The sequence below is a fragment of the Trachurus trachurus genome, assembly GCF_905171665.1.
Source record: "Trachurus trachurus genome assembly, chromosome: 6".
NCBI classification, from domain to species: Eukaryota; Metazoa; Chordata; class Actinopteri; order Carangiformes; family Carangidae; genus Trachurus; species Trachurus trachurus.
In genome coordinates this window covers 33,513,893-33,538,397 of record NC_139897.1, presented here as the reverse complement: position 1 = coordinate 33,538,397, position 24,505 = coordinate 33,513,893, and the positions used below count along the sequence as shown (strand labels likewise).

Below are 24,505 nucleotides of genomic sequence, written 5' to 3'. Positions count from 1 at the left end.
CATTTAATATAATTTTGAGATCTCCTCCTTTGATCAGAGTGAGACACAGATGAGCAGTAGATCCTGAGGTCACCATGAGAAAACTGAGACATATTTGAGAAGAAGGATGAGATCTTGGGAGTCTCATAGCTGAGTTTTCTTTGAGATCATTCTTTGATTGACATGGTCTCATGTTTAGGAGATTAGACGTATTTAGAGATCTCTTCGTCTGATCAGAGTGAGACACAGATGAGCTATTTTCTTCTGAGGTCACTATGAGAAAACTGAGACATATTTGAGAAGAATGATGAGATCTTGGGAGTCTTGGCTGAGTTTTCTTTGAGATCTATATTATGCTTATTTCTCCTGAGTTTAAGTTGAGAAGCAGGAGAAAAAGCCTTTAGTCTCACCTTTGTATCAAATATAGCTCATTTGAGTCTAGGAGAAATGAAAGAGACAACAATGAGATCTCTTCTTGGATTTTGCTTTCCTATGCAGCCGCAGCTGGTCGCAGAGTTTCATGTCTGATATAGTGTAACGTTAATAGTGAGCAGCCCCGAGTGATACGTAAACACAGGAAGTCACATGTGTCTAACCAGGTCTAACCATCCAGTGCTAACGGCTAGGCTACTGTTAGCTCTGTGAGTTCATCCAGTGCTAACGGCTAGGCTACTGTTAGCTCTGTGAGTTAATCCAGTGCTAACGGCTAGGCTACTGTTAGCTCTGTGAGTTCTCAACGGTCTGGACCCGGTTGAACTCCGGACCGGCGCGGCTCGACTCGACCCGGTCGCGGATTTATTTTGGCCCTGAACCAGCGCATCAGGTGGCGCTGGTCCGGCCGCCAGCCCGGCTCGTTGAGAACTGTAATCTGTAACGATCGCTTCCTCTGCGTCTCCAGTAGCAGTAGGCTAACAACAGTTTATTATAAAACTCATCAGTCATCACTGAGTCCGTTTATACGGTTTGTTTGTGTTGTTCCTGTTTCACTCGCTTTCCTGTTCTGTTTACCGTTGCCATGCCAACGCATGCAGCGGGGAGGGAGGGGGGCACGTGGAGGTGCGGCAGGAGGGAGAGGTGGGTGAGACTTTCAAATGTTTGTGCTGTGCTGAGTGAAATGCCAGAAAGGTAAGAATTGCTTTAACACACCTTATGTGTAAATTTGGGGACTCTACGATGAGCAGAAATGAAATAGATGACGATCAAAAACTCATGACAGCTCAGGATCTGGAAGTTTTTATCATAACTCAGCTTTTGCAAACCAAGTTCTGCATGTGGATACAGCAGCTGCTCCGCTGTCACCCGCGAGGCTCCAGCAGCTCGGAGCTGAACAGGAAGCTCTCAGTCGACAGTCCCACCCGGTCTTCATCTGGAGCAACACCGTGTCCTCCCCAAAGTCCTCCCGCGGTAAAATGTGATGATCCCTCGGCCAAAGCAGACCGGCACCGACCCGTACCACAGAAGAACCGCGACCACCGGTGGGGTGTTCCCGAGCCGCTGTGGCCCAGAGACCCTCACATTCCGCGGCGAGAGGCTGTGACACGGCACGGTGCGTCTGTGTTATTGTTGTTTAGTGGCGCCCCCCCCCCCCTGCCCCCGATGGTGGATTTGTGAATAGAACAACAATTGTTGTATATATTTATCTTACACGAGCCCTTTGATCCAGATGTGCAAGTGTCAGAAGAGCAACAGGCACAAACAGAGCACCTTTCATGTTTAGCTTGAGTTTTCTCAGGAACGGAGGCACGTAGAGACAAACGGTTTGTGGCCATTTGAAGCATAAACCTTTGTCACCTTTCAAATGACCCATAGTATGTGTTGGTGGCAATAATATAGAATACACTGTGGCTCTACAAAAATCGTCAAATGGTCTAAATTGCCGGTACACTTGACTTTGGAAAAGAGCGTGGCACTCAATGAGTTAACTGCGTTCCGGGGGCAGTTTATAACATTGGGGACAGCTCTCCATTCCGACTGTTCCGAAACTGTCCCACTCCCTTGTGGGAGATCTCCACAGAGTAAAAGAAATACACATTTTTTCTCTCCCCCGGTCCACTCGAGGACAGTAGGTGGCGATTCTATGTTGTTGTGATTACCTGACTGAGGAAATTATGTGCTGTGTATATGCAAGAGAAGAAGAAGGTTGTTGATGAAACATGCATGCTCAGTAAAGAAGGTTGAGACTACTCCTGTTTATTGCTTTATTCCTGAGTGTTTAGTGAAACAACACGACAGCATGGTTAGGTCCTTATTTTCTCTCCATCGAACGGTGCGTCTTGTTTGTCATGTTTACGCGCTCAAGCGTAGGTCTACCTACAGTGTGGGCTGAGATCAAAATAACGTAGAGCAGTGCACATGTAGCCGATGTCATATCTGGCCCTCTGCGTTGTGTTTCTCACGGCCTGCCCTAGGTGGGGTTCGATCCCACGACCTCCCGCACCGGAAGCGACGATGCTAACCTCTTCGCCAAGAGGTTGACAACCGCTTGGCAGGTTGGTTAGCACGTCTTTTATGGGTGGAGTGAGTGCACATCCGTTACACACACCTTATCTCTCATGTCGCTCACTTAGTTTCATACTAGGACAGGTGTGTCAGGGCCAGCAGATCGTCACGGGCCGCATGTGGCCCATGGGCCGCCTGTTGGGGTTGGCTGATATAGAGTGAGCAGGCTTTGCTTCAGGGTCCCGTCCATCCTGTGAGAGTGATGAGGATCATTGTTTCCTGTCAAACTCAGTCAGAGAAGATGAGCTGAAGCTCAGATGTTCATCACATCATCACGTCCTGTCATCAGATGCATCAACTGTGTTTTTACTGCAGCTTTCATCTGGTGTGATTCTGACACATTTGATATTTTCTCTCTTCACAGACTTCTTGGTTGTTGGCTCTCAGAGAGTCACTGTGAAGTCGTGGCCTCAGCTCTGAAGTCCAACCCCTCCCACCTGACAGAACTGAGCCTGAGTGACAACACCCTGAGTGATTCATCAGTGAAGGTTCTGTGTGCTGGACTGGAGAGTCCAAACTGTAGACTGGAGACTCTGAGGTGAGTTCACTGACTGGACCTGTTGGACTTTTGTCTGTGTTCAGTTCAAATGTGTGAAGTTCAGTTTGAAGCAGCGACTGATTGTGACTCCATGTTACTGCAGCTGGTAGAAGGTGAAGGGTAAGAGGTCACTCAGAGGTCAGTGTGGTGGTGATGATGATGATGATGATGATGATGATGATGATGATGATGATGATGATGATGATGATGATGATGATGATGATGATGATGATGATGATGATGATGATGATGATGATGATGATGATGATGATGATGATGATGATGATGATGATGATGATGATGATGACCTTTAACCTTTGATCCAGTTCAGTCCTGAATCAGAAAGTTGTAGTCAGTGTTTAGTCCAACAGGTATTGATCAGATATTGATTGTATATTGACAGACTGATCTGAGGTCAGCAGCAGCTGGTGAATCTGTGCTGACATGTGGATGATGTGTGTAGAAGGCCACATGATGATGATCCACAACTAGGCATGGGCCGCTCTGAGATCCTGACGGTGTGAGAACCTTGAGCACAAACATCAGGGTTTCACGGTGTTGCGGTGTTGCAGTTACAGCTCTAGAAATGTGTAGTTTTGAAATGAAAACACTTTTATTTTATTTTTCACAACATAACAACATATAGAACATTTGGATCATTAGTAAAGGTGAATCTGTCACGACTCTGCTAGGAACCCAGAGACAGACACCAACTGAAAAAATGAAATGTTTATTTGAGGTTAGGGAAGTGAGGGAAAGGGGGGGCGATGGGTTGGAGCGTGGATCCAGGGGGGGGACAGCTGAAGGGGGGCTTGAGGTGATGGCTGGGGTGGCAGGCGGACGGGAGGACTGGAAGACGGGAGGCAGGCAGGCAGGCAGGCAGGCAGGCAGGCAGGCAGGCAGGGCAGAGACTGCAGCAGGAAAAAACAAGTCAGCAACAAGAACAGACTGGCAAGCAGAGGTTCTGAGGCTTGGCTCGGCTGGAACTCGACTACAACAAACCATGTGGATTGAACGACGATTCGGCGGAGACTGATGGTCGAGGCAGGACTGGGTGATGAGCTGATGGGAACCAGCTGGCTTGATTGCAGCAGCAGGGCAGGTGTGGAGTGGGAGGCAGGCAGGTCCAGGAGAGGAGACAGAGCGCAAGGGGGAGGGGGAACGAGACATAGACATACAAACAGGTAGAGTGACAAAACAAAACAGACAAACATGCAACACAAACTGTCATGGCGCTGGCCTCGTGACAGAATCAACTAAATAATGAAATAAATAATAAAGTAATTATTCCCAATTAAACTAAAATAACTGCAGTCATTCTAACCTTAGTTAGTTCCAACTTTTTTTGGCTCGTGATATTCAGAATACTTTATTGATCCCCAAGGGAGAAATTTCTTTTTGTTACAATAACAACTCCAACTCAAAGTGTATAAATTAAAAGAGTAAGAAGTCTGGGGCGGTGCGTGGCATAGTGGTTAAGGCGGCCGCTCCATGTAGAGGCTACAGTCCTCACCCCTCGCGTCCCCAGTTCGAATCCCGCGTCGGGCAGACCTTTCCTGCATGTCATTCCCCCTCTCTCTGCTTCCCCTTTCCTTTCTATCTCTACTATGGCTATCAAATAAAGGCATAAAAGCCAAAAATATATACAATTAGTCAAGAAATATAAAAGAAAGACAGCGCCTGTGTGTGTGTGTTTTAATTAGGGGTTAAGCCGGTGCATATTCTCATTTGCCCAGGTCATAGTATTTCAAAGGAGATTAAATCGAAAGCAACTAGACTTAGTTATTTGTCTAGGAAGACGTTTCACCTCTCATCCAAGAGGCTTCATCAGTTCATGTACGCAATGAGTGTTGAAGCAGCAGCAGCTTCTCATGAATATTAATGAGCTGTTTTCTCTCTATGTGACTGTTTAACCTGCTTCCTGTTGCTTCAGCTGTTGGACTTTGATTTTCTAAACTTGTTCTTTCTGAAGCTTCTTCAGCTCTGAACAGATGATGAGACACTGAACGCTGTCAACAAGGAGCTTTGTCCTCAACTCACTGCTTTTATTCTTTATTCAGATTGAGGGACTGCAGGTTGTCAGACATCAGCTGTTCTTCTCTGGGCTCAGCTCTGAAGTCCAACCCCTCCCACCTGAGAGAACTGAACCTGAGCTACAACTACAAGCTGCAGGATTCAGGAGTGAAGCATCTGAGTGGTTTTCTGGAGAGTCCAGACTGTAGACTGGAGACTCTGAGGTCAGACTCTGTTTTATTTCTGTGCTCAGATGAATGTGATGTGAAAGTTGTGTTGATACTGAGCTGCAGACATGAGGCTGATATTCTACTGATCCACACTGAGGCTGTAGGACAGGGTAGGCAGGCGCTCACAGACCAAGACCAGGGCTGTGGGGGGTCGGCACCTCAGACAGCTCATCACACAACAACCTCACAACAAACACATTCATGCACAATGGTTTACACAGATCCAAGTCTTAAACATGTGCAACACCTTTTCCCCACAATCCATGCCGTCCTGACATCAGCTGTTATTCATTAGATTCACATGACGTCACTGTGTTTCTGCGCCGCCATATTTGTGTCTGAATCAGGGCGATCTGGACACAGATCCCAGCGTCACGTTACCAGAACAAGTGGAGTAGTAGGAGGAAATCAGCAAGAGACCGAAAATTGACGTTATTTGAAAGATGCCAGGATTATATTGTGCTGTTGACTGTGATAGCAGTCGCCAGAAAAACCCCGGACTGCAGTTTTATTTCATCCCAAAAGACGTAAAGTTATAGACGGAATAAATAGTTGACTGCAGGCATCTATCAGTGGCAGCATGGGCTGTGACAAGTCTCACAAAAAGAGGGGATTCACTTTTTTTTTAATAACATGGATATATTGAATTCTGCATTTTGATTACTTTCTTATTAATTACTCACTGATTCTGCATTTAGGGTCTTTTATTTCTGTATAACAGACCGTTGCTAAGTAAAACGGGCCGTTGCTAGGGACGCCGCTCTGATCAGCGGAGCAGGGCAGAAGAACTATCAAGGATTTTTACCTTGTGTTTCATTTTTACCAGCTTCAGACTAATTGTGATGTTAGAAACATGACTTGTAGCTTGTTAGAGGGAGAGTGGAGGCTCTCTGCCTCCCTCACCGCTGCTGGAATCAAACCTGCGATCAGAGCGGACAGAGCGGACGGGCCAGCGCAGTGTCACAGCTGTGACCAGCTGTGTCTGTGACACTGCGAGTCTGTGACACAAACGTGTCCCGTATCGTAGTCTCTTATGACAGACAGGACGACATAAATGCACATCGTAACATTTACATGATAATTCATCAATCTACTGATTGATTATCAAAAGCTCGTTGAAAACAACTACACACGAGTCGACCGAGAGGAGGGTGAGGAGCAAACAGCGGAGAAGTGACCGGACTAAGGACTTTGATCAACATTACGTCTCAAATTAATTAATTAATTCATAAACTGTGTAATAAGTGGGATAATATAGAGTTAGTCTGTTGTTATAGAGATATAAACCCAGACAGGATGTATGAAACCCTGTCATTTTGTCAAGAAACTGTCATTTCCATCCTGAGGTTTGATGCTGTCATATGAGGAGACCTGTCAAATCGGACACAAATATGGCGGCGGTCCCTTCGACGTGACGTCACTGCAACCCATGAATTAACACACAACTCAAATCAATAACAGGATCACATGTTGGAGCACCGCTCACATCACACAACAAACCTTTAACAACATCCACACTCAAACCTGAGCAACAAGGATGTTAACTGTACACAACAAGCTGTTATTACAAGGTTTACAACAGAGAAGACACACAACCTGGGCTGTGTGTGTGTGTGTGTGTGTGTGTGTGTGTGTGTGTGTGTGTGTGTGTGTGTGTGTGTGTGTGTGTGTGTGTGTGTGTGTGTGTGTGTGTGTGTGTGTGTGTGTGTGTGTGTAAAAGTGTCTAAGTGAGGCTCTGTCATGTTTATAGTGAAACATTCAAAGCCAACATCCCATAATAAGCAGATGTGTGTGTGCTGGTTTCAGGTTTTTCTGTCTCTGAGCTCCATTCAACATGTGTTTCAACACGTTAGTTGTCATGGTAACAGAGTTCAGCCTCATGTTTGTTGTCTTGAGCATGGTCAGTAAATCTCTGATCAATGTGGCTGCACAACATGAGTTTGTCTGGATGGAGCCACAGGTGGAGCTGACAGGTGAAGAGGCGGAGTCACTGCGTCTGTGTTGAAGCAGCAGCAGCTTCTCATGAATATTAATGAGCTGTTTTCTCTCTATGTGACTGTTTAACCTGCTTCCTGTTGCTTCAGCTGTTGGACTTTGATTTTCTAAACTTGTTCTTTCTGAAGCTTCTTCAGCTCTGAACAGATGATGAGACACTGAACGCTGTCAACAAGGAGCTTTGTCCTCAACTCACTGCTTTTATTCTTTATTCAGATTGAGGGACTGCAGGTTGTCAGAGATCAGCTGTTCTTCTCTGGGCTCAGCTCTGAAGTCCAACCCCTCCCACCTGAGACACCTGGACCTGAGTCTCAACAACCTGCAGGATTCAGGAGTGAAGGATCTGAGTGGTTTTCTGGAGAGTCCAGACTGTAGACTGGAGACTCTGAGGTCAGACTCTGTTTTATTTCTGTGCTCAGATGAATGTGATGTGAAAGTTGTGTTGATACTGAGCTGCAGACATGAGGCTGATATTCTACTGATCCACACTGAGGCTGTAGGACAGGGTAGGCAGGCGCTCACAGACCAAGACCAGGGCTGTGGGGGGTCGGCACCTCAGACAGCTCATCACACAACAACCTCATAACAAACACATTCATGCACAATGGTTCACAGCGATCCAAGTCTTAAACATGTGCAACACCTTTTCCCCACAGTCCATGCCGTCCTGACATCAGCTGTTATTCATTAGATTCACATGACGTCACTGTGTTTCTGCGCCGCCATGTTTGTGTCTGAATCAGGGCGATCTGGACACAGATCACAGCGTCACGTTACCAGAACAAGTGGAGTAGTTGGAGGAAATCAGCAAGAGACCGAAAATTGACGTTATTTGAAAGATGCCAGGATTATATTGTGCTGTTGACTGTGATAGCAGTCGCCAAAAAAACCCCGGACTGCAGTTTTATTCCATCCCAAAAGACGTAAAGTTATAGGCGGAATAAATAGTTGACTGCAGGCAGTCTATCAGTGGCAGCATGGGCTGTGACAAGTCTCACTAAAAGAGGGGATTCACTTTTTTTTTAATAACATGAATATATTGAATTCTGCATTTTGATTACTTTCTTATTAATTACTCACTGATTCTGCATTTAGGGTCTTTTATTTCTGTATAACAGACCGTTGCTAAGTAAAACGGGCCATTGCTAGGGACGCCGCTCTGATCAGCGGAGCAGGGCAGAAGAACTATCAAGGATTTTTACCTTGTGTTTCATTTTTACCAGCTTCAGACTAATTGTGATGTTAGAAAAATGACTTGTAGCTTGTTAGAGGGAGAGTGGAGGCTCTCTGCCTCCCTCACCGCTGCTGGAATCAAACCTGCGATCAGAGCGGACAGAGCGGACCCAGCGCAGTGTCACAGCTGTGACCAGCTGTGTCTGTGCCACCGCGAGTCTGTGACACAAACGTGTCCCGTAACCGTAGTCTCTTATGACAGACAGGACGACATAAATGCACATCGTAACATTTACATGATAATTCATCAATCTACTGATTGATTATCAAAAGCTCGTTGAAAACAACTACACACGAGTCGACCGAGAGGAGGGTGAGGAGCAAACAGTGGAGAAGTGACCGGACTAAGGACTTTGATCAACATTACGTCTCAAATTAATTAATTAATTCATAAACTGTGTAATAAGTGGGATAATATAGAGTTAGTCTGTTGTTATAGAGATATAAACCCAGACAGGATGTATGAAACCCTGTCATTTTGTCAAGAAACTGTCATTTCCATCCTGCGGTTTGATGCTGTCATATGAGGAGACCTGTCAAATCAGACACAAATATGGCGGCGGTCCCTTCGACGTGACGTCACTGCAACCCATGAATTAACACACAACTCAAATCAATAACAGGATCACATGTTGGAGCACCGCTCACATCACACAACAAACCTTTAACACAATCCACACTCAGACCTGAGCAACAAGGATGTTAACTGTACACAACAAGCTGTTATTACAAGGTTTACAACAGAGAAGACACACAACCTGGGCTGTGTGTGTGTGTGTGTGTGTGTGTGTGTGTGTGTGTGTGTGTGTGTGTGTGTGTGTGTGTGTGTGTGTGTGTGTGTGTGTGTGTGTGTGTGTGTGTGTGTGTGTGTGTAAAAGTGTCTAAGTGAGGCTCTGTCATGTTTATAGTGAAACATTCAAAGCCAACATCCCATAATAAGCAGATGTGTGTGTGCTGGTTTCAGGTTTTTCTGTCTCTGAGCTTCATTCAACATTTGTTTCTACACGTTAGTTGTCATGGTAACAGAGTTCAGCCTCACATGTTTGTTGTCTTGAGCATGGTCAGTAAATCTCTGATCAATGTGGCTGCACAACATGAGTTTGTCTGGATGGAGCCACAGGTGGAGCTGACAGGTGAAGAGGCGGAGTCACTGCGTCTGTGTTGAAGCAGCAGCAGCTTCTCATGAATATTAATGAGCTGTTTTCTCTCTATGTGACTGTTTAACCTGCTTCCTGTTGCTTCAGCTGTTGGACTTTGATTTTCTAAACTTGTTCTTTCTGAAGCTTCTTCAGCTCTGAACAGATGATGAGACACTGAACGCTGTCAACAAGGAGCTTTGTCCTCAACTCACTGCTTTTATTCTTTATTCAGATTGGAGCGCTGCAGTTTGTCAGAGATCAGCTGTTCTTCTCTGGGCTCAGCTCTGAAGTCCAACCCCTCCCACCTGAGAGAACTGGACCTGAGTGGAAACTACCTTTATGATTCAGGAGTGAAGGGTCTGAGTGGTTTTCTGGAGAGTCCAGACTGTAGACTGGAGACTCTGAGGTCAGACTCTGTTTTATTTCTGTGCTCAGATGAATGTGATGTGAAAGTTGTGTTGATACTGAGCTGCAGACATGAGGCTGATATTCTACTGATCCACACTGAGGCTGTAGGACAGGGTAGGCAGGCGCTCACAGACCAAGACCAGGGCTGTGGGGGGTCGGCACCTCAGACAGCTCATCACACAACAACCTCACAACAAACACATTTATGCACAATGGTTCACACAGATCCAAGTCTTAAACATGTGCAACACCTTTTCCCCACAGTCCATGCCGTCCTGACATCAGCTGTTATTCATTAGATTCACATGACGTCACTGTGTTTCTGCGCCGCCATGTTTGTGTCTGAATCAGGGCGATCTGGACACAGATCACAGCGTCACGTTACCAGAACAAGTGGAGTAGTAGGAGGAAATCAGCAAGAGACCGAAAATTGACGTTATTTGAAAGATGCCAGGATTATATTGTGCTGTTGACTGTGATAGCAGTCGCCAAAAAAACCCCGGACTGCAGTTTTATTCCATCCCAAAAGACGTAAAGTTATAGGCGGAATAAATAGTTGACTGCAGGCATCTATCAGTGCAGCATGGGCTGTGACAAGTCTCACTAAAAGAGGGGATTCACTTTTTTTTTAATAACATGAATATATTGAATTCTGCATTTTGATTACTTTCTTATTAATTACTCACTGATTCTGCATTTAGGGTCTTTTATTTCTGTATAACAGACCGTTGCTAAGTAAAAGGGGCCGTTGCTAGGGACGCCGCTCTGATCAGCGGAGCAGGGCAGAAGAACTATCAAGGATTTTTACCTTGTGTTTCATTTTTACCAGCTTCAGACTAATTGTGATGTTAGAAAAATGACTTGTAGCTTGTTAGAGGGAGAGTGGAGGCTCTGCCTCCCTCACCGCTGCTGGAATCAAACCTGCGATCAGAGCGGACAGAGCGGACCCAGCGCAGTGTCACAGCTGTGACCAGCTGTGTCTGTGCCACCGCGAGTCCGTGACACAAACGTGTCCCGTAACCGTCATCCCTTATGACAGACAGGACGACATAAATGCACATCGTAACATTTACATGATAATTCATCAATCTACTGATTGATTATCAAAAGCTCGTTGAAAACAACTACACACGAGTCGACCGAGAGGAGGGTGAGGAGCAAACAGTGGAGAAGTGACCGGACTAAGGACTTTGATCAACATTACGTCTCAAATTAATTAATTAATTCATAAACTGTGTAATAAGTGGGATAATATAGAGTTAGTCTGTTGTTATAGAGATATAAACCCAGACAGGATGTATGAAACCCTGTCATTTTGTCAAGAAACTGTCATTTCCATCCTGAGGTTTGATGCTGTCATATGAGGAGAACTGTCAAATCGGACACAAATATGGCGGCGGTCCCTTCGACGTGACGTCACTGCAACCCATGAATTACTGTAACACACAACTCAAATCAATAACAGGATCACATGTTGGAGCACCGCTCACATCACACAACAAACCTTTAACAACATCCACACTCAAACCTGAGCAACAAGGATGTTAACTGTACACAACAAGCTGTTATTACAAGGTTTACAACAGAGAAGACACACAACCTGGGCTGTGTGTGTGTGTGTGTGTGTGTGTGTGTGTGTGTGTGTGTGTGTGTGTGTGTGTGTGTGTGTGTGTGTGTGTGTGTGTGTGTGTGTGTGTGTGTGTGTGTGTGTGTGTGTGTGTGTGTGTGTGTGTGTGTGTAAAAGTGTCTAAGTGAGGCTCTGTCATGTTTATAGTGAAACATTCAAAGCCAACATCCCATAATAAGCAGATGTGTGTGTGCTGGTTTCAGGTTTTTCTGTCTCTGAGCTTCATTCAACATGTGTTTCTACACGTTAGTTGTCATGGTAACAGAGTTCAGCCTCACATGTTTGTTGTCTTGAGCATGGTCAGTAAATCTCTGATCAATGTGGCTGCACAACATGAGTTTGTCTGGATGGAGCCACAGGTGGAGCTGACAGGTGAAGAGGCGGAGTCACTGCGTCTGTGTTGAAGCAGCAGCAGCTTCTCATGAATATTAATGAGCTGTTTTCTCTCTATGTGACTGTTTAACCTGCTTCCTGTTGCTTCAGCTGTTGGACTTTGATTTTCTAAACTTGTTCTTTCTGAAGCTTCTTCAGCTCTGAACAGATGATGAGACACTGAACGCTGTCAACAAGGAGCTTTGTCCTCAACTCACTGCTTTTATTCTTTATTCAGATTGGAGAACTGTTGGTTGTCAGAGATCAGCTGTTCTTCTCTGGGCTCAGCTCTGAAGTCCAACCCCTCCCACCTGAGACACCTGGATCTGAGTGAGAACAACAAGCTGCAGGATTCAGGAGTGAAGCATCTGAGTGGTTTTCTGGAGAGTCCAGACTGTAGACTGGAGACTCTGAGGTCAGACTCTGTTTTATTTCTGTGCTCAGATGAATGTGATGTGAAAGTTGTGTTGATACTGAGCTGCAGACATGAGGCTGATATTCTACTGATCCACACTGAGGCTGTAGGACAGGGTAGGCAGGCGCTCACAGACCAAGACCAGGGCTGTGGGGGGTCGGCACCTCAGACAGCTCATCACACAACAACCTCACAACAAACACATTTATGCACAATGGTTCACACAGATCCAAGTCTTCAACATGTGCAACACCTTTTCCCCACAATCCATGCCGTCCTGACATCAGCTGTTATTAACGCACAACTCAGGCCCCGTCCATACGAACCCGGGTATTTTTGAAACCGTGTGTTTCTCTACACGGTTTTGCCTTTCGTCCACACGTAACCGCAGAACTGGGCTCCTGAAACCGGAGTTTTTTGTAACCGGAGTCCAGGGTGAACTTTTTTGAAAACTCCGGTTTCAGCTTCACGTGTGGACAGGAAAACCGGACATTTTTCAGAAATCCCTGCCCTCCCTAGTTACTGTTGCTAGCACGTCAAGTTCTCGACGCTGACCATGCGCTGACCACTCAGACGCTCCTGTGAATATCAATAATCACTAAACATGCGGACACTAATACAAAACCGCGTGGTCACCATATGTGGTTACATGCTGCTATTCCGACATGCCGCTATTTCGACATTGACTTCTAATTTTATTTTTCAAGCGTCCCACTATTCCTAGATTCTTTTTTTCATTGTCGGAGTAGGGGCACTTTACTATTTTTCAAACATTCCGCTTTCGACATTGATTGATTAGGCTACGTTATAGTCAGACCTGTCCTGATTTTTTTTCTTCATCTGAGACACTGTTTCTCATACACAAATACATAGGCCTATAAGAGAGAAGAAAAAACAAACCCTCCAAGTTTAAAAACACACCGGCAGCAGCACCCCTGATCTGCAGCTACTGAGACTGTTATTATTCTGTCACTGAAGTCGCTGAAGAGAGAATAACTTTGTTGCTGCTCCACAGAGCGCACATGGCTAATTAATATGCACGTGCTGACCATATATGGTTGTGTCCAGTTTGATTTATCCAAGAGAAATTGCGGAGAGTTGTGCATGCACAGTTTGATAGATCTGAAAAAGGTGTAAATATTTTGGGTGTCTTTTCTCCGTAGGCCTAAGCAAAACATTTAGTAGCAGCAGTTTTACACTGCTTACTTACAGTTTTGATAAATGAGGCCCCAGGCCCTAAGCCCAGAGCCCAGACGCTCACAGATGCAGCTCTCCGCTGTCCGTGGTGCTGAAGGTGACAGGTTAACTTGACAAACAAACTGCAGCATAGTTCTGTTTGTTTATCATGTGTGTTAGTTTTGTTTGCGACTTGATAGTTGAGTTGTTGAAATTAAGAACATCACTCCCTCATCAAACCGGTGACAGGCATGCTGAAAAGAAAAGAGAGAGAGACGCGCCTGGGTATCGCAGCTGTAAAAAAAAAAAAAAAAAAAAAAAAATCGGAATAGCGGTATCAAAAAGTGTCGGACTACCGGCATGTCTAGATAGAGGGATGTCGTCTAATAGCGGGATGTCTAAATAGAGACATGTCGGAATAGCGGGCGGACCCCACCATGCTGATATGGCTAAAATAGGCTTTTATCAAATTGTAAATTGCGGTCACTTCCCCACTGTTTTGCTTCCTTCCGTCCTGTACATTTGTTTTAAATGAAGCCTTTCAGAATCAATCAGTGGATCGATGGATTATCGTTACGATGTGTGTATTTGTGTATTTTCGTATCTGTCATAAACAAGAGATTACGTGTTAGTAGCGCGGACTCGCGGTGCCGGTCAGTTTGAGCTGTTTGAGCCTCCACTCTCTCTGTACAAGTTACAGCTGCTTTCCTGTTAGGAGTGATATCACCACCTACTGCTTTGGAATGCACATGAAGACGGATTTGCGGTTTCATGTGGACGGAGTTATTTTTTATCACACCGGTGGTGTGGACGCAAATTTTTTTTTAACCGGGGTCCAGAAAAGTTCGGTTTCAAAAATACCCGTGTTCGTGTGGACTAGGCCTCAGATCAATAACAGGATCACATATTGGAGCACCGCTCACATCACACAACAAACCTTTAACACAATCCACACTCAGACCTGAGCAACAAGGATGTTAACTGTACACAACAAGCTGTTATTACAAGGTTTACAACAGAGAAGACACACAACCTGGGCTGTGTGTGTGTGTGTGTGTGTGTGTGTGTGTGTGTGTGTGTGTCTAAGTGAGGCTCTGTCATGTTTATAGTGAAACATTCAAAGCCAACATCCCATAATAAGCAGATGTGTGTGTGCTGGTTTCAGGTTTTTCTGTCTCTGAGCTTCATTCAACATGTGTGTCTACACATTAGTTGTCATGGTAACAGAGTTCAGCCTCACATGTTTGTTGTCTTGAGCGTGGTCAGTAAATCTCTGATCAATGTGGCTGCTCAACATGAGTTTGTTGGATGGAGCCACAGGTGGAGCTGACAGGTGAAGAGGCGGAGTCACTGCGTCTGTGTTGAAGCAGCAGCAGCTTCTCATGAATATTAATGAGCTGTTTTCTCTCTATGTGACTGTTTAACCTGCTTCCTGTTGCTTCAGCTGTTGGACTTTGATTTTCTAAACTTGTTCTTTCTGAAGCTTCTTCAGCTCTGAACAGATGATGAGACACTGAACGCTGTCAACAAGGAGCTTTGTCCTCAACTCACTGCTTTTATTCTGTATTCAGATTGGAGTACTGCAGTTTGTCAGAGATCAGCTGTTCTTCTCTGGGCTCAGCTCTGAAGTCCAACCCCTCCCACCTGAGAGAACTGGACCTGACCAACAACATCCTGCAGGATTCAGGAGTGAAGGATCTGAGTGGTTTTCTGGAGAGTCCAGACTGTAGACTGGAGACTCTGAGGTCAGACTCTGTTTTATTTCTGTGCTCAGATGAATGTGATGTGAAAGTTGTGTTGATACTGAGCTGCAGACATGAGGCTGATATTCTACTGATCCACACTGAGGCTGTAGGACAGGGTAGGCAGGCGCTCACAGACCAAGACCAGGGCTGTGGGGGGTCGGCACCTCAGACAGCTCATCACACAACAGCCTCACAACAAACACATTCATGCACAATGGTTTACACAGATCCAAGTCTTAAACATGTGCAACACCTTTTCCCCACAATCCATGCCGTCCTGACATCAGCTGCTATTACAGTTTTTCTCCGTTCGTTTGGCTCATTTTTCAAAACAGATATTACATTCTCAAAACAACATGGACAAAACCTGCAAACCACTTAGCAATTGTTCACAACAGAATTGTATTTCTCATTCATTTCATCAAATTGCAAATGTCTTCATACATCTTTGCAAATGATTAAGTACAGGTAGCTGCAGTAGCACAGTGTCCAAGTGAATAGATCTTGTCGATCTAAACTGATTGTTGATTCTCAGTCTAATGGTTGTTCTCTCCAAAACACATCAGCCTCATTTCATTCTATAAGTCATCACATGCACAACAGTCTGTTCAATTGTCAAAATTAGTCAAGAACATAAAACCATGAATACCATATATTTATTTACAGCACTGTAAGCTATATCATTCTCCTCATTTTTCTTTAAGTGGTTATATTACAGTATATTATGCTGATTACATTTTCTTATTCTGATTAATGGAAGTTACTTTATGTGTGAATAAAAAATGCTACCTTTCCTTGACAGTAGGGATCAGCGGCGCCGGATTCACTTTAGAGGTGGGAGGGCCATGGAGGTTCGGTTGTTACGGGGCATAGATTTACACACTCACTGTTGGTGCAATAGTCATATTGTAGCGTCCGGCCGTGATGCGTAATACTAGCATAATACGTACCAGACCGTCATGCCTATAATTTATCAAAAAAAGAAAAAGAAAAAAAGAAAGCCCTGTACTCCGGTCTCCTGTGCTGGTCTTGCTGCAGGTTTGAGTAAATAAAATGTTCTGAATACACCTCTTAAAGCCCGTTTGAGCAGTTTCTATAAACTGCTAGGTTCTCAAAGACTCGACCCGGTCCGATCCAGGTGTTGAAGACCTGATGCAGCCGGACTCACGAGCAGTCTCTCGGCTGGACCACGGCAAAAAATAAAAAAATAAAAATAAAAGAAGGCCGTGGTCCGACCTGACCCAATTTTTAATCAGAATTTTAACAATAGAAAACATCATTTGTGAATTTGAGATCTCTAAAATATTAGTAATGTTACTTTTACCATGCATTTAGTTTTTCTGTAGGTAAATTAATCATCATGGATCTAGCAGAAAATCAGCCTTTGTAAAAGCCGAAGTAACAGTTTATGAGCACTCAGGTCTGTGGCGCATCAGTCTGCAGCGGCTACTTTTCACCTCTTATTCTCGTCATTCATGTTTTAATAATAGGAACAATGCTTAAGGTCAACGCCTGCTAAGACAGACGTTTGGACTTTTATGTAGCTAAATAACTTTGTCTCAGTCCGTGACTGTGCTCGCTTCATAAAGACAGCTGTTATAGACCACTCGGGCCAGCTGTGGCCACAGGAGTTATTACAATGTTTCCATTTTGTTGTTTTCGCGCGTCTCTTCTTTTTCTCACAAGTTATGGTTTTTACTGGCAAAAAGGAGCCAGTTAGAAATTAATAAAGGAAAAGAAAAAATAATATCCAGGAGACTTTGTCCCGTCCTCAGGATGTGCGCGAGGGAGGATCAGCTGGTGGCTCAGGTTTAATGATGTCATGGCTGTCAGCTGCACATCTGTCAGCAGGTCCGCTCGACCGCTCCACACTTCACATACTTTAGGAATGAGCTAGATGTTGGTTTTGTAAACAGACAGTGACATGCTGGAAATAAGCAGCACATACTCGCCCTCGTTAATATTGATTATTGAATTACGTAACGTCATAAATCTCTCGCCGCTGTAGTCCGGTTCATCACCTGTCTCTGTGGGTGTGTAGGCGACGTCATCTCCTGGTGAAACAACTGTAACAACTGTAAAACACCTGGAATTGATAATAACTAAAGGCATATAACCAAATCTGAACTAGGCTATTACAACACGTTCTCACTCCCAGTGCGTCAACCCCCTGACGAACGGTCACTGTCCCTCCTCGTCACATGCCTGACTCATTAGGTACCCGTTTTTCGTCATGAGGTGACGAGCGGGGATTTCAATTCATTCCAATGCAACCCCCTTCGCGGCGATATGTGACCCTCAGAGTAAAGTGATCCAGCCGACCGGACGCGGCGCTGAACGACGCACTGAGCTGGAAAACTTTTTTTCCCCTTTGAAGCTTTATTGAACCTGGTGTGTCTGACATAGCTTTCATCCAAGCCGTCATTTTGGTTATTATTTATTTACTGATCTTGGCGTTGGTGCAGAATAATAAATAAACAAACAAACAAATAAATAAATAAATTACATCCTTGTCGGAAGACCAGACGGGGTGGGGGTGTGTAATAAATAAATAAAGAAATAAATATTTTTGTCCCGTGCGTAATTGTCAAGATCCGCATTTCGATTAAACTCGCCTTTCTTCTTTTGTACGAGTTGTTGGACGACTGCATTTTCATTTTATTTACTTATTTCCCTGTCCTAAGTCATGTTTATGGATACACAGTTGAACATATTGTCATTTTACCCTCGGCATTTTCCCCTCACTTTGCTGAATATCTGTTGATTCATGTCATAAACACGTTTTGTTCATTAAAAATATGTGGTGTTTATTAAAAATATGTTGTTCATTCAAATCGGTTGTTGTTCATTGCAGAACAATAGAATATTAATACGGTGATTTATATACAGATATTGATCGCGTAGTGTGACCACATCACTACGCACGGAGGCGTGAGGGACATTTGAAACAGCTGTATCAATCGTCCCTGCGGCGACTACTGACACTTCAACCTGTTTTGGCTCTAAACTTCAAAACTATGACATTGCATAGTTTAAGACCTGTTTGTGTACGAATTCATCTGTTGTTAGGTCATATTATTATTGCATGAAACACACAATACAACTTTTGATCACAAAAAAACTACCGCACGTAACATTTTACTTTCCGTAGTAAAAAAACAGGTTCGCGCTAATAACTCTTGAATGGCGTGACGTAATTTCACAAGCTTTCCCAGGATTGGTCGGTGTTGAGTGCTGAACTAGAGGATGTGACGTCATTGCAACGGCGCCACCGGTCGCGACCATAGACTGCGACACTGCCATCTACGGCGTCTGGACGGAACTACAACACCTTAACAGTGTGTTTGTGATCATGAGGAGTGGAAATTAAGCCATGTTGATTTAATTCAACAGCATGTGAATAAACAGTGAGGAATCAGAACAGTTAGACAGCTCTTTTTCAACAAAGTCCAAATAATTCAAGTAACTCAAGTCATATAGGCCTTTTTTTTTTTAATTCCAGAAAACAACATTTCTCCCCCCTTCTCCCTCCTCCCGCCCAGGAACCTTAGTTTATAATATAGTGTAGAATGAACCCGTCCACTGTAGTAATGTTTATGCACAACTGCACCACTTTAGCCAGCTCCTTTATTTCTGGTTTTACATTGGACAAACTGATTAAGGCTCCATTTTCAGGAGACACAGCTATTCTTTAATAACTTCCACATTCGTTGGGTTACGTTCAGAGGTTTATCAGGGCAGGGCCTAGGGTCATCCAGTGTTAGCAATTACAGACCCATCTGACCTTCACAGGGGTCACAGGTCAACTTTTCATGTGAAATTTGACGATTTTTGCTATCAATTCAGGCATAAAACACCAATGCTTTGAGCTGGGAAGCTGAAATCTTTAGATTCTAGTCCAGACCTTGGAGCAGATTGAGCGTGCCACATATCAGGGCTGTGTTCCACTCAGAAGTGTCCAAAATGGCCAAAAAGCAGTGTTCATTTCTAATCCCCCATTGTGTACAAGACTAAATTCAACAGATAGTCTTTAATAACTTCCACATGCTTTGAGCTGGAAGTCTGAAAGTTTCAGGGTTTTGTCAGGGGCCTAGGGCCACCCATTATCTGCAATTTCAGACCAATCCCACATTCAGAAGGGGTCAAAGGTCAAGGTTTAGTGTGAAATTTGACGATTTTTGCTATCAATTCAGGCATAAAACACCAATACTTTGAGCTGGGAAGCTGAAATCTTTAGATTCTAGTCCAGACCTTGGAGCAGATTGAAGATCAGAGCTGTGCTCCACTCAGAAGTGTCCAAAATGGCCATGGTAAGTGTCAAAGGTCACAGGGGTCGAACATCAAAGTTAATCCTAACAAAACACACACGCTTTAAGTAATCATCATGAAATTTAGATGAGTTGTATATCAGAGAGTCCTCTATCATTATATTGTATTCCCATTGCTCTGGGGGCCACGGGGGGCCCCTGGGGGCCACTTCGCTTTCCCATGCTCTCACAGATTTGGGTGTCGGGGTGATGGATAAGGGCCTCACAATGAGTCCACAGGCCAAGTTTCAAGTGATTCGGTTGGTTTTTATGGGAACAGCGGCCTCCTGGAGACAGAGGAATGCGGCTGTTTGAAGCCCCGCCTCTCGAAAAGTAATGGCTCAATCAGGACCGAACGCACATCAACGCGTTCGTCTTGGGCCCCCGGAACCACTGATATCAAATTCAGAACTGTACGACTTTTAGAAATATATTTCATCCATTTCAGCTTTTCTGACTCAGAAGGTCTCTCAGGCATTAAGTCTGAGAGGCTCTGAATCTGAAAAGCTGAAATGGATGAAATATATTTCTAAAAGTCGTACAGTTCTGAATTTGATATCAGTGGTTCCGGGGGCCCAAGACGAACGCGTTGATGTGCGTTCGGTCCTGATTGAGCCATTACTTTTCGAGAGGCGGGGCTTCAAACAGCCGCATTCCTCTGTCTCCAGGAGGCCGCTGTTCCCATAAAAACCAACCGAATCACTTGAAACTTGGCCTGTGGACTCATTGTGAGGCCCTTATCCATCACCCCGACACCCAAATCTGTGAGAGCATGGGAAAGCGAAGTGGCCCCCAGGGGCCCCCCGTGGCCCCCAGAGCAATGGGAATACAATATAATGATAGAGGACTCTCTGATATACAACTCATCTAAATTTCATGATGATTACTTAAAGCGTGTGTGTTTTGTTAGGATTAACTTTGATGTTCGACCCCTGTGACCTTTGACACTTACCATGGCCATTTTGGACACTTCTGAGTGGAGCACAGCTCTGATCTTCAATCTGCTCCAAGGTCTGGACTAGAATCTAAAGATTTCAGCTTCCCAGCTCAAAGTATTGGTGTTTTATGCCTGAATTGATAGCAAAAATCGTCAAATTTCACACTAAACCTTGACCTTTGACCCCTTCTGAATGTGGGATTGGTCTGAAATTGCAGATAATGGGTGGCCCTAGGCCCCTGACAAAACCCTGAAACTTTCAGACTTCCAGCTCAAAGCATGTGGAAGTTATTAAAGACTATCTGTTGAATTTAGTCTTGTACACAATGGGGGATTAGAAATGAACACTGCTTTTTGGCCATTTTGGACACTTCTGAGTGGAACACAGCCCTGATATGTGGCACGCTCAATCTGCTCCAAGGTCTGGACTAGAATCTAAAGATTTCAGCTTCCCAGCTCAAAGCATTGGTGTTTTATGCCTGAATTGATAGCAAAAATCGTCAAATTTCACATGAAAAGTTGACCTGTGACCCCTGTGAAGGTCAGATGGGTCTGTAATTGCTAACACTGGATGACCCTAGGCCCTGCCCTGATAAACCTCTGAACGTAACCCAACGAATGTGGAAGTTATTAAAGAATAGCTGTGTCTCCTGAAAATGGAGCCTTAATCAGTTTGTCCAATGTAAAACCAGAAATAAAGGAGCTGGCTAAAGTGGTGCAGTTGTGCATAAACATTACTACAGTGGACGGGTTCATTCTACACTATATTATAAACTAAGGTTCCTGGGCGGGAGGAGGGAGAAGGGGGGAGAAATGTTGTTTTCTGGAATTAAAAAAAAAAAGGCCTATATGACTTGAGTTACTTGAATTATTTGGACTTTGTTGAAAAAGAGCTGTCTAACTGTTCTGATTCCTCACTGTTTATTCACATGCTGTTGAATTAAATCAACATGGCTTAATTTCCACTCCTCATGATCACAAACACACTGTTAAGGTGTTGTAGTTCCGTCCAGACGCCGTAGATGGCAGTGTCGCAGTCTATGGTCGCGACCGGTGGCGCCGTTGCAATGACGTCACATCCTCTAGTTCAGCACTCAACACCGACCAATCCTGGGAAAGCTTGTGAAATTACGTCACGCCATTCAAGAGTTATTAGCGCGAACCTGTTTTTTTACTACGGAAAGTAAAATGTTACGTGCGGTAGTTTTTTTGTGATCAAAAGTTGTATTGTGTGTTTCATGCAATAATAATATGACCTAACAACAGATGAATTCGTACACAAACAGGTCCTAAACTATGCAATGTCATAGTTTTGAAGTTTAGAGCCAAAACAGGTTGAAGTGTCAGTAGTCGCCGCAGGGACGATTGATACAGCTGTTTCAAATGTCCCTCACGCCTCCGTGCGTAGTGATGTGGTCACACTACGCGATCAATATCTGTATATAAATCACCGTATTAATATTCTATTGTTCTGCAATGAACAACAACCGATTTGAATGAACAACATATTTTTAATAAACACCACATATTTTTAATGAACAAAACGTGTTTATGACATGAATCAACAGATATTCAGCAAAGTGAGGGGAAAATGCCGAGGGTAAAATGACAATATGTTCAACTGTGTATCCATAAACATGACTTAGGACAGGGAAATAAGTAAATAAAATGAAAATGCAGTCGTCCAACAACTCGTACAAAAGAAGAAAGGCGAGTTTAATCGAAATGCGGATCTTGACAATTACGCACGGGACAAAAATATTTATTTATTTATTTATTTATTACACACCCCCACCCCGTCTGGTCTTCCGACAAGGATGTAATTTATTTATTTATTTGTTTGTTTGTTTATTTATTATTCTGCACCAACGCCAAGATCAGTAAATAAACTAGAAAATTTCCTCTCGGGAAATTTTGAATGGGCCACGGGAGCTACTGCGGGTTGTGCCATCTCTGTCAACATGGGAATCAAACCCACGATCTTAAGGTCAAGACAGAGCTGATCAGACAGACACATGATCATCTTTCTATAAGCACTGATATGGAGGAGCTGTAACCACATTAGGTTAACTGTGTGTGTGTGTGTGTGTGTGTGTGTGTGTGTGTGTGTGTGTGTGTGTGTGTGTGTGTGAGACTGTAATCACATGAAGCTGGCTCTAGAGTCTGTGTGTGTGACTGACTTGACACATAGTTAGTTAGTAGCTGCATCCTGTGTCAGTCTGATTTAGCTGTGTCTCTGTTTATAAACATTTAAACGAGCGCCAGGTGGATTGTTTATGAAGTTAACGAGCTCTGGCCTGAGGATCAAAGAGGTTACCACGGCGATAGGGGCCCCCGCAGGCTGAGACAGACAGAAACATGGAGAAAAAGAGCCATTTTCTGCCTCTGCAGCGGTCTCACATTTAGGCTCAGCATGACAAAACGGTAACTCCTATCAGAACAAAACACAGATCAACGTTGCTCTAAGGACTTACTGAAACTTTTGGTACGATTTGGTGTTTCTACAGTAAATATTTTGGCGACGCTGGCAGTTTTAAAACATCAGGCCGTTCTGCTTCTCTCAGAAAATATTTATATTGGAGTCAATGAGGAGCAGAGACAGACGTGGCCGCACTTAGAGGCTCAGAGTTTAAATTCTGTAAGTCTCTCTGATATTTTGAGCAGATGATGAGTGACAGGACAAGTTTGTCTTACAAATTCTGAAAAAATTATGTGTGTAGAGTGTAAATTGTGGCCGGGCCGAGTTTGGAAAGAGAAAAAATCTGGAGTTTTTCTGGCATCTCTCCCACTCTAACCGATGATGTCACGCACTCTGACACGAACATTCCGTCCAATACACACCCATTATAATCTCATAATTTCTCCAAAAATGATCATGGTCATTGATCAGGGATTGATCAAAAACTATATGACCTATCAAAACGTGGAGTAATACGACAATACACAAGACTTGTGCCTACTGTTTAAAGTTTAAATGGAGTCTCTAGGTGAAAGTATGCCTGAGCAGTAGACGTTTGTTAAACTCCAATGATTGGTCTTTTTCGCTCTTTTTTTTTCGCCCGTCCCATTGACTTACATGCAAAATTTTGCGTAGTTTTTCGCGACTTACGTCGCGAAAAATTCGTAGACTGTTGAGAAAACTGATAGCACACCGATCCTGATCAAGACGCACGTTTTGATATATAATTTGGCCTGCAACTCTTCGAGTTGCAGGACTAGGAGCGAATCGAAAAGCGTCCGGAAGATGAAAAATAATAAGAAAAAATCCACACAATAACAGTAGTGCCCGGTGCGATTGCCCGTGGCCCTAATAATAACCAAAATGACGGCTTGGATGAAAGCTATGTCAGACACACCAGGTTCAATAAAGCTTCAAAGGGGAAAAAAAGTTTTCCAGCTCAGTGCGTCGTTCAGCGCCGCGTCCGGTCGGCTGGATCACTTTACTCTGAGGGTCACATATCGCCGCGAAGGGGGTTGCATTGGAATGAATTGAAATCCCCGCTCGTCACCTCATGACGAGAATCGCCGCGAAGGGGGTTGCATTGGAATGAATTGAAATCCCCGCTCGTCACCTCATGACGAAAAACGGGTACCTAATGAGTCAGGCATGTGACGAGGAGGGACAGTGACCGTTCGTCAGGGGGTTGACGCACTGGGAGTGAGAACGTGTTGGCTATTAACACGTCCTAATCAGGTTAATTCATATTTTCCTTGCATTTTTTCAAAGTAAACTTCCCTTCGCTCACTGGCAGAGCAGAAGTTGCACTTTTTGAGATGGTGCACTTGGTCCACAGTGTTTGTGGATGAAGCCTACAGGATGAGAAGGTGACGAAGGTGAAGGTGACAATAATAAGCGGAGGGAGGACGACGGAAGCTGGAGAAGCTCCGCTCA

At 44.2% G+C, this 24,505-nt stretch overlaps 2 protein-coding genes across 2 annotated transcripts in view; both read left to right on the top strand.

Moving 5' to 3' along the window:
• Positions 1-24,505, top strand: part of LOC310987540 (NACHT, LRR and PYD domains-containing protein 12-like) — a 427,459-nt gene that overhangs the window by 61,017 nt on the left and 341,937 nt on the right. The window lies entirely within an intron of this gene.
• The window catches only part of LOC310987549 (NACHT, LRR and PYD domains-containing protein 3-like), a 50,802-nt gene that overhangs the window by 24,653 nt on the left and 1,644 nt on the right, over positions 1-24,505 (top strand). Inside the window, exons 6-11 of the mRNA XM_083973861.1 lie at positions 2,843-3,016; positions 5,077-5,253; positions 7,471-7,644; positions 9,859-10,032; positions 12,272-12,448; positions 15,196-15,369. Of these exons, the coding sequence (XP_083829987.1) occupies positions 2,843-3,016; positions 5,077-5,253; positions 7,471-7,644; positions 9,859-10,032; positions 12,272-12,448; positions 15,196-15,369 (1,050 nt within the window). The remainder of the gene's footprint in view (positions 1-2,842; positions 3,017-5,076; positions 5,254-7,470; positions 7,645-9,858; positions 10,033-12,271; positions 12,449-15,195; positions 15,370-24,505) is intronic.